Raw genomic sequence first — 11,634 nt, 5'->3', positions numbered from 1 at the left:
GTACACACCTTGAGTGCATACATATGAATCTTTTATCTTTTACTTGTTTCAGTGATTAGACTGTGGTCATGTTGGAGTACCGCGTTGAAGAATTTTTAGTCACAGTATTTAGTATTTAGTTTTTTTTCCTTTTAAAGCATGGTACTTATTCTATCGGTCTCTTTGCCGAACCTCTAAGTTACAGGACGAAACATACCAGCACCGGTTGTCAATCGGCAGTGTTGAGATCAAATACACACACAAAGACACACATATACATACCTACACACACTCACATACACACATGTATGTATACACATGTGTGTGTATGCATATATATACACGGTGGGCTTCTTTCAGTTTCTGTCTACAAAATCCATTCACAAAGCTTTGGTTGGTCCGAGGCTATAGTAGAAGACACTTGCCCAGAGTACCACGCAGTGGGTCTGAACCCGGAACCATGTGGTAAGGAAGCAAGCTTCTTACCACACAGCCAGGCCTACGCCTGCATGTGTGGTAAGAATATGTGCGGGCGTGTATGTGTGCGCGCGCGTATGTATGCATGTGTGTTGTAAATTAGGTGTTTGGGTTTTGACTAGTCTGTTTTGATCTATGCGTTAATATGTGTAGGTGTACACGCATACTTGCATACATACATATGATCTAGATATGATCACAGACTTATTTATTTACATACGTTTGTGCCTTTAATCGCACTCACAGGTTATGGCGAAAGGACATTGATACTCCCTCTCTTTTCTTGATTCACAGATAAGATTACACTCGCGGGCACACACACACACACACACACACACACACACACACACACACACACACACACACACACACACACACATACACACACACACACACACACACACACACACACACACACACACACACACATCTATCAAATAGATTTTTCTATTGATGTTGAATCTGTCACAGTCAACATCAAAATAAATCAACCATACGACACAGGAATGATATCATAATTATTATTTCAATTAATCTACTTCATATATATATATATATATATATATATGGGAGAATGTACGAAAAAACAACAACAGACGAGGACAGGTGGTGTAAATAACAAAAGGATGTATTAGTATGACGCTCAGGAATACGGAAAGTCTTTGACGTTTCGAGCTACGCTCTTCAACAGAAAGAATACGGAGACAAGGAGAAAAACACGGAGAAAAAAAATTGAATAGTGTTCAGTGTGTGTGTATGTGTGAAGAAAACTGCTTTCATGCTGGAGACAACCTGAGAGAAACTATTTTAACCTCACCGTTGTGGCCGACATATGACACCAAGGCTAAGTATCTGAAGGTCAATGGTTTGTCCATTAGAAACCCGCAACTAATAACGCAATTGTTCATTAAATGCTGAATAAAATAATATTTCATTGTCACACATAAAAAAAGACTAGTTAGAAATGGATAAGTAAAAACTTGATTAATCAAAATAGGCTGCATTAACTTCATCAATCAACTTGGGAGGCTATATATTACTTTGAAAAATTATTGTCTTTTGGAGTTGCTCAAATGCTGTCATTACTTCTTGGCGAGACTATATATTATTGGGTTGGTACATAATTATTGCGGCTTTTTAACAACAAATTTTATTCAACAAAAACATAACAATATTTAACAAAAACATTTTAAAATGAAGGTTTGACCGTCTGCCAAGCAAATGGGAAGCAGTACTTGAAGTAGATGGTGAATATGCTCCGGGATAATCATTTAAAGATGTTTTTGTTACATGTTGTTATTGTTTTTGTTGAATAAAATTTGTTGAAAAAAACCGCAATAATTATGCACCAAGCCAATAGTTTCAAATTTTGGCACAAGGCCAGCAATTTCAAGGGAGAAGGAAAGTCGATTATATTGAGCCCTACTTCTCAGCTACTTCTTATTTGATTGATCCCGAAAGGATCAAGGACTGAAGTCGACATCCGCAGCATTTGAACTCAGAACGCAAAGTTGGGCGAAATGTAGTTATGCATTTTGGCCGACGAAGTAATGATTCTGCCAGCTCGTCACCTTAAAGATATTCATGTATTACTTTGAAAAATGAACGTCTTTTGAAGATACAAATGGTTCAAATGCTGTTACTACTTCTTTGCATACTTTCTGTCACAAATGAAAAATTCAAGGTGGTGAAATAAACGATACTCTTCTGGTGATAAACTATTGGAATATGGAGGATGATCCATTATTTATCTTTACTTGTTTCAGTCATTTGACTGCAGCCATGCTGATATACCTTCTTGAAAGGTTTTAGTCGAACAAATCGACCCTAGGACTTATTTTTTAATGCCTAGTACTTATTCTATCGGTCTCTGATGCCGAACTGCTAGTTTACGGAAAGGTAAACACACCAAAACCGGTTGTCAAGCGGTAGTGTGTGTGACAAAAGCATAGACAAAAACACACACACATAGACATACGATGGACTTTCAATTTCTGTCTACTAAGTTTACTCACGAGGCATGAGTCGGTCTGAGGCTATAGTAGAAGATACTTGCACAAAGTGTCATGCAGTGAGTCTGAAACCGGAATCATGTGGTTGGGACTTTGCTTTGGTCTCGCCATCACCATGCAAGTATATAAGCTTTGGACTCTTTATCAATGCCAAATATTTCCTGGTTAATTTGGAATTCATTTCCTTAAAATGCTAACAGTAAATTCAGGCTGTGGCTCTTTCTTTTGGCTGTAGAAAGGAATAATGGTTGATTCCTTGACTGTGTCACCAAAGAGTAACTCTAACTTTTGGGAGTGTAAAGGAACTTTTGAAGCGCAACTCTTCAGCTGCTAGCTCTTTAGGTAACTCTTCAGCTCCAGGCCATTGCAAAGAGATTTTACTGTTGTCATAAAAGACCCATATTTAGTGACAAGTGATTTTTCTTTTCGAAAATGGTCTCCTTTCGATTCGCCTAAGAAGGAAAAAACGGACTGCCAAACGATGGATCTTGTTTGCAGCACTTATTTCACGTGGAACAAATTTATCTTTTTTCACTTTCATTGTAAGCTGATGCCTTCCTGATGATTGTAGTATGGTCTTATATATATATATATATATATATATATATATATATATATATATATATATATGTGTGTGTGTGTGTGTGTGTGTGATTAGTTTTTGCCTTTTAGCTATTGTGCGTTAATCTATGCGTTAGCATTTCTAATTACTAGACGTACACCAATACTCACACACACACACACACACACACACACACACACACACACACACACACACACACACACACACACACATATATATATATATAAACACACTTATATAAGACCATACTTATACTTATTTTTCTTTTTATCTGTTTATTTATTTCTTCGTGACCGTGGAGTCATCACCCTACACTTGTTCGAGCTTATGAAACTCACTCGTCCTGGCAGGAGAATTGCTAAGTTCATTGCTACTACCTCTCCTTTCTTGATTCACAAATAAGATTCACAGACAAGTAAATAAACAGCTATTGAATAGGCTTTCGATTGAAGCCGAATCTGTCTTACAAGGTTGTTAACATCAAAAGAAGTCAACCATGTGAAACAGGAATAATATCCTATTATACTATACTAGTAAATAAACCCATCTACGATGAAGATATGAAGTGAGGGAGAGAAGTCATAACAGCTGTATGTACTGACAAATGCGTAAATCCACACACAAGGCTTTGGCTGGCCTGAGGCTATAGTAGAAGACACTTGCCCAAGGTGCTACGCAGTGGGACTGATCCCAGAACCATGTCATGTTACATAAATACAATAAAAATAATAACAGGACATAACAACAGATGTCCTATTTTTATTGTATTTGTGCAATATTGCTCGTCTTTTTCCCGTCCTTGTTTTTGTATACATTCGCTGCTTTCTTCCAAGGAATCTAATGCGCTTAGCTTAGTTTTTCCTTGGGGCTAGCCAGATTGAAGCAATATCGAGTATAACCAGCCGAAATTGCAAAGATAATATGGATCTCGACTGATGAAAGAAAACTCCGAATGACCTGTCCGTGTTTTCTTTGTATCGTCTATCTGGATGTTTTGTAGTCCCTTTCTTGTATCACCTAACTGTCTGGATGTTTTGCGTTCTTGTCTCATTTTGTATTATATATATATATATATATATATATATATATATACATAGCGGCGTACGTACACTTTGTCTCTCTTATGTATATATATATATGTATATATATATATATATATATATATATATATATATATATATATATATATATATATATATATATATATATATAAGTCAGTAAATAATGGGGTTGTGTTAACCGCACGTGGAGAAATAATAGGAAAATGAAAAAAAGCCAGAATGCTGAACTGGAAGCATATTTTAATAAAGATTTCTTCTAACCGGTTTTCATTGCGAAAAAGGAAATTATCAAGAAGAAGGAGAATGAAAATGTTTTTTTACAAAGAAGTACAAAATGAAGAAAATAATATATAAAACAATAATATATAAAAAAATAAATATACCCATACATTATATTGTCTTTGAGCTTTTGTAGTTCAATAGGAGTTCATGTATAAACTGGTAGGAAAAATAAGGATGCATGAGAGTTGAGAGTTTTGTTAGGTTTAAAAAAAGGGTTAAAAGTTTGTGTTAAGCAGGAAATGTGGTGTCAAAACAGGAAGTGTGTGTAAGGGGAGACAAGTGTTTTTAGTTGGAGTTATGAACTCTTTTTCAACAGGAAGTTTGTGTCTGTTCATAGAGAAATAAGGTCACTGAGGGGTGTGTGTGTTAAGAAATGGTTGGAATTTCTCTATGAAAAAATTCTCCTTGTTGATTCTTTCTTGTGTGGAGATTCTGTCTTTACATTGATAGAAAGGGAATATAATGAATTTGGGGTTTTTGTTTCTGCGCCAGAAACAAATACCCCAAATACACCCTATCACATTATTTCAATTAATCTACTTCATAAAACTCTCCGTATTCATACTTGTTTCAGGTTAACAACCTGACAGAATACTCGTTGACTTCCACCATTCTGACTGAAGCATGATGACGAGGCAAAGTATTTGAAAGTCATCCAGTGATTGGTGCGCTTGAACTCGGAAACCATTAAGCTTCTTACCACACAGCGACGCCACTTGATTGAAAATTAATGAACAAAAGTGCTAACGGTTTCTGTTTTTAAGCGCATCAATCACTGGATGACTTTCAAATACTTTGCTTCGTCATCATGCTTCAGTCAGAATGGTGGAAGTCAACGAGTATTCTGTCAGATTGTTGACCTGAAACAAGTATGAATAGGGAGAGTTTTAAGAAGTAGATTAATTGAAATAATGTGATAGGATGTATTTCCTCTGATGCATGGTTGACTTGTTTTGATGTTGATATGTTTTATAACACATATAACTTCAATAGAAAACCTGTTGTTTATATATATGCTCTAACTCTTCGAAACGCCAGTGTTTTAATGGTGACAGCTGATGAAGGATATGTTCTCTATGTGGCCTGCTTGTTTTTTGTACCTTGTTTATCATTTTGTCCATGTTTTTTTGCAACGTCATGTACCAGATATGTATCTATATGTATATGTAGATGAAGGTATGTACATACATGTACATATATATGCATATACTCATATATTGTTTATATATATATATATATATATATATATATATGGACATGCATATATGGGTACAGGACGTTACCAACGGTGCAAATAACATGAAATACGTAAACAACGAGCAAAAAGGAAAACAGGACAAGTTAACAGAGGAAAAGGACTCTTCATCAGTCGTCGGCTGTCTATTTACTCCTCATTTCGAGCATTCAACGACAATAGGAGTCTTGAAAGACAGTTGCTCCCATAAGTTCTAAAATAAAATTTAGGATTTAAGGAGGGTCAAAACTGAGAACAAAAACATGACAGTGGAGACATACAAAAAGGCCAAAAAAACCCCCACAAACAGGGAGGGTCGTTAGACCAGAACGAGAGGAAAATAGTGAACCAGAACGAGAGGAAAATAGTGAACGTTTGGAGAAAGATTTCTTTCGATAAGATGAAAGATAGAAGAGAGAGAGTGAAAAACACGTCTGTTGGTTTAAACGACCGTGCAGGAAGAGAAAGATGGTAGATGTCACAAGAGAAACTCTCACATTTGCTTTTGGTGCAAAGGGCATTTTGCACCAAAAGCCTATATGAGTCTCTGCCATGGTATCTACGGCAGTATAGTTTATTCTAATAGAACAACCACGTTTAAGTGGTAATAAATATTACCTCTTTGAGAAGTGTTTAGTGAGTTACGAAAAATGAAATATATTTTAACAGTGCGTATGATTATATGGGTAAGCCCTTTAAGGAGAGGCAAAGTCTACGTACCTCGTGGCCACCTGCTCTACCCAGGACCTGTGAGATCCATGGCAAGTTTAGACATGACTAGATCCACGCCACTAGGAAACGATTAGTTATAAAAGTAAATAAATAAATAATTCTAATTTTGGCACCAGAACAACAATTTTTAGGGACGGGTGATGTCGAGTATATTGTACTTAGTCCACAACTGGTACTTATTTTCTGGACCCTGAAAGGATGAATAACAAAGTTGACTTCGGCAACAATGAATAAATAAATGAATAAATAAATATATAAATAAATATATAAAACTTGCATTCAAGAAATTTCTCAATGCTGAAATTCTGGACGAAAGGGCTTGAGGAAAGTATTTAGAGAGTTATGTAAATAAGCTTTATAACAAACAAGATAGCGAGTCGTGTGGGATAGGCTAAATTGGAGGGTATGCAATTAAACGTTTTCAAGAAGCAGATTTCTTTTTTGTCTTGAATCCATAGCATATTATAACGTTGTAAATGTGTACACACACACACACACTGTTAGAGCAATGAACCTTGTAACTTCCCCCACCTGTCAGAATATTTACGATTAGCTTTTCATAATGTGCACGTCAATGACTCCAAGAAATGAATGAATGAATGAATAAATAAATACAAAAATACATAACTAAACAAATAGGAGTGGTTGTGTGGTAAGTAGCTTGCTTACGAACCACATGTTTCCGGGTTCAGTCCCACTGCGTGGCACCTTGGGCAAGTGTCTTCAACTAGCCTCGGGCCGACCAAAGCTTTGTGAGTGGATTTGGTAGACGGAAACTGAAAGAAGCCCGTGGTATATATGTATATATATATATATATATATATATATATATATATATATATATATATATATATATATATATGTATGTATGTGTGTGTGTCTGTGTTTGTGCCCCCAACATCACTTAACAACCGATGCTGGTGTGTTTACGTCCCCGTAACTTAGCGGTTCGGCAAAAGAGACCGATAGAATAAGTACTAGGCTCACAAAGAATAAGTCCTGGAGTCGATTTGCTCGACTGAAGGCGGTGCTCCAGCATGGCCACAGTTAAATGACTGAAACAAGTAAAAGAGTAAAAGAGTAAAGAGCAAAGAGTAAATAAATAAAAACCTGGTCTAAATATGGAAACTGTAGGCTGAAAGGTTTGAGAAAAACATACAATGAAACAATATATACGAAATATAACATACTCAGAAATACATACTGGTATGTAGAATGTCTTATGTGGAGGAACATTCACTTAAGAAGTTCAGAGAAGCAGATACCACGACGACCGTAATGGAAATGGTAGAACGAAGCCCCATAGGAAGCCTCAGCAATATACAAGAGCCAGCGGTCTATCTCGGATTCCCAAAATTCAACTTACATATATCTTTCGTATTTCACTTGTTCCAGTCATTAGACTGCCTCCATGCTTGAACACCCCACTAGCGGGGTGGGGCGTCAGTAACTTCCAAGGAGGGCACTAGCCCTTGACAAAAAACAGGAATTTCTCTAATTATATTTGGTATTCTCTTAACGACAGCATAGTCAAATAATGAGAAGTTAAGGGAAAAATGCAAAAAATCCTTATTCCTTTAGTTTTCTTATTCTGCTATCTTAGCGCCGCTTAGCATTTTCTGTACTTATTGACCCAACTTCATATCCTTCGAAACCCTCACTAATTCTGGACTGTAGCTTTAACATTTGCCTTTATTTTGTCATTTTTTTTTTTGTTATAACAAGACTCAAGTTAAGCACCACTGGTATAAAGCATAGATATTATCGTGTGAAGACAAACATCTTTTTCAGTTAGTAGATTATGAACAAGTTTAATAATGTGATTCTTAAAAGTCAAGAGGCATGCCGAAACATTATCAAATCATTATAGTAACATACTAAGAAATATTAACTTAATTTAAAAAATGAAAACTATTTAAAAATGTTAGCAAGAGGAACAGTATGATATATTCAAAAATAGGAAATAAAACGAAAAGTACGTAATAGGTTCTACTATCGCTCAATTTAATAAAGTCTCCAAAAAATTAAAACACAGATTGGAAAAATAAAAAATTTAACAATAAAACCAAAATGTTTATGTTAAAAATATTGTAAATTTTTCCGTAAGAAAAAAAATATACTATAAAGCCAAATGTTAAACTAAAATTCAGATTTAAATATTACAGAAAGTACTAGGTAAAACTAAAGGCTATGCAAAATCTTTTCCTTTTTAAAGAAACATTTTAAAATATTTTCTTACAAATAAATACAATATTTTATTATACAAATTTTTCGCATAACTTTTCTTTTAATTTCAACTTTTATTCCAATATTTTTTGTTTTAATTTTTTTTCAGAACTTTTTACTCCAAGCGCTCTAACTTGAAATTACCTTACACGTACCTTATCTTTTGTTCACATGTGTGTTGTCCACTGCACATCAGATAATTCGCAATGAGTGCAAAGAAACAGAAGTACCTTGACGAATACGTTCGATTTAGATTCGTGTCCCTCCAGAAGTCCCCCCAATGTGTGATATGTTACAAAACTGCGAAAAATGATAGAATACGACACTCACGTTTGGAACGCCACTCGAGGACAACACATCTTGCTCTTGGAGATTACCCGAAGGCATTCTTTGAAGCAAAAAGATATTCCTTGAAGCAAGCAAAATTGGACGGTAGTGGGGCATTTCGGCAACAAATTTCAATGGCTGTTGTGGCTTTCTATGAGATCACCATGTTGATTGCAAAGGGTAAGAAGAGCCATAACATCGTAGAGTCTCTCATAAAACCAAGTCTACTCCGTGCAGCAGAATTCGTTCCGGGGAAATATAGTGCAAATAAGCTTTCCCAGATTTCATTATCAAACGATACAGTCAATGGAAGGATCGATGACTTGTCACAAGACATCAAAGATCAAATTCTTGACCAAATAAGAGATTCTCCTGTTTTTGCCATTCAGTGTGACGAAACGACTGATATTCTGTGTTCTCAGATACTGGTATATCCTCGTTTTGTGTCAGGCAATTGCGTAAAAGAGGAAATGTTCTGTCACCCTATGGATAGTGGTACAACAGCAGCAGCTATTTTTCGTGTTGTATCAAACTTCTTTCAGGAAAATCGGCTTTCATGGGATTTGATGGTAGGAGTGGGTACTGATGGAGCTCCAAGCATACTTGGTCTGAAGTCTGGATTCATTATTAGGGAGAAAGAACAAAAAAACCCATCTGTTGCATGTACACACTGCATACTTCATCATGAAGTCTTAGCATCCAGAACCTTACATACTGAAATGAGAAATATCCTGAGCATGGTTATCAAGGTTGTCAACTTTGTTAAAGCTGGAGCCTTAAACAGTCGTCTTTTCAAACTGTTGTGTAAAGATGTGGAATCTGAACATGAAGCAATGCTTTTTCACACGAACGTACGATGGCTATCAAAGGGAAACATGCTTGGACGGCTTTATGAACTACGTGAAGAAGTAGCAATATTTCTTGATTTGCAGCAGAAGGCAGATCTCCATGGCAAATTCCAGTCTGAAGGCTTTCAGCTATCTCTAGCTTACCTGGTGGACATATTCGAAGTGTTGAATGCTTTCAACCTTAAACTACAAGGGGAAAATATCACCATTCTCACGCCCCATAACACCACTCAAACCTTCGTGGCTAAACTCGTCCTTTGGAAATGTCGAATTCAGCAGGGAAATACAGCCAGTTTTAGTTATTTGGATTCTGCTCTCATTCACAGTAACCTTTTATCCTGAGTTAAAGAAACAAATAATCACTCATCTAACTGACTTGAAAACAGAATTAATCAGATACTTCCCAGATATAGATGAAAAGCGCAAAGCTTGGAAATTCATCAGGAACACATTTCAGTGTGAAGTGACTGATGTTTTGGATGAAGTGCAAGGAGTTTCTTGATCTGAAGTTCAACTCCCCAGCTAAGGAAGACTTCAAAGAACTGGATCTTGAAACGTTCTGGATCAAATACTTTCTTGTTTATCCCCTGATCTCACATCAGGGTCTTCGGATTTTAGCTATGTTTGAATCCACGTATCTTTGTGAAGCTGCATTTTCCACGCTCGTTGCTGTAAAAACCAAGAACAGAAACAGGCTGTACGTTGAAAGGGACATACGTTGTGCACTCTCTGGCATTCAACCATGCATTCAAGATCTTGTATCTAAGAGGTAGTGTCAAGTATCTCACTAATAATGTGACCAATTCATATTCAATAAAAATACTTTTTTTTGTTGCTAAGAAGCAGTGTCAAGTAACTCACTTTTTGTATAATATGATTATATATATAAAATCATGTGGAGGCGCAATGGCCCGGTGGTTCGGGCAGCGGACTCGCGGTCATAGGATCGCGGTTTCGATTCCCAGACCGGGCGTTGTGAGTGTTTATTGTGCGAAAACACCGAAAGTTCCACGAGGGTCTGGCAGGGGATGGTGGCGAACCCTGCTGTACTCTTTCACCACAACTTTCTCTTACTTCCTGTTTCTGTTGTGCCTGTAATACAAAGGGTCAGCCTTGTCAAACTGTCACGCTGAATATCCCCGAAAACTACGTTAAGGGTATACGTGTCTGTGGAGTGCTCAGCCAGTTACACGTTAATTTCACGAGCAGGCTGTTCCGTTGATCGGATCAACTGGAACCCTCAACGTAGTAAGCGACGGAGTGCCAACAACAATATAAAATCTTACACATTTTGTATAATGTGACTAATTCATATTCAATAAAAAGACTAAAAACATATTTTAGATTTTATTTTGAAATCTGGGAGGGAATTTTATTCATAGATGCAAGTGGGGTATGGAGAGGAGGACAAATTCCTTGAGGAGCCATGGTAGTAAAAAGGTTAACAACCACTGGTCTAGTCTAACAAATCGCTCCTAGTACTTATGTTTTTAAGTGTAGAACTTATTCTATCAGACTGTTTTGGCGAATTTCTGAGTTACGGAGGCGTAAACAAATCAACACCAGCTGTCAGTCGGAGAGGGGTAAGGGAGCTAACACAAATGGAGAAACTTGCACACACACAGGTACACATACATACACACTCACACACACACACACATATAAACGATGGGCTTCCACATAGTTCTCATCTACCAAATTCACTCAAAGGCACTGATTGGCTCTGGACTATAGTAGAAAATGCTTGTCTAATGAGCTGTGCAGTGAGACTAGCCTGGAAACTACATGGCTGCAAAGCGACTTTCTTAACAGCACAACCTTCTCATATGCATACATACATACATACATACATAAATGCATACATGCATGCATG

At 36.7% G+C, this 11,634-nt stretch overlaps 1 protein-coding gene across 1 annotated transcript; it reads left to right on the top strand.

The window, feature by feature from the left end:
- The first annotated feature begins 8,792 nt into the window (after positions 1-8,792).
- On the top strand, positions 8,793-10,103 carry LOC106870190 (protein ZBED8). Its single transcript, XM_014916195.1, has one exon. The coding sequence runs from the start codon at positions 8,793-8,795 to the stop codon at positions 10,101-10,103; it is 1,311 nt and encodes a 436-aa protein (XP_014771681.1).
- Positions 10,104-11,634: the final 1,531 nt, after the last annotated feature.

This window comes from Octopus bimaculoides, chromosome 4 (assembly GCF_046866305.1).
Source record: "Octopus bimaculoides isolate indiv1 chromosome 4, ASM4686630v1, whole genome shotgun sequence".
Lineage (NCBI taxonomy): Eukaryota > Metazoa > Mollusca > Cephalopoda > Octopoda > Octopodidae > Octopus > Octopus bimaculoides.
This window is presented reverse-complemented; position numbering and strand designations above follow the sequence as displayed.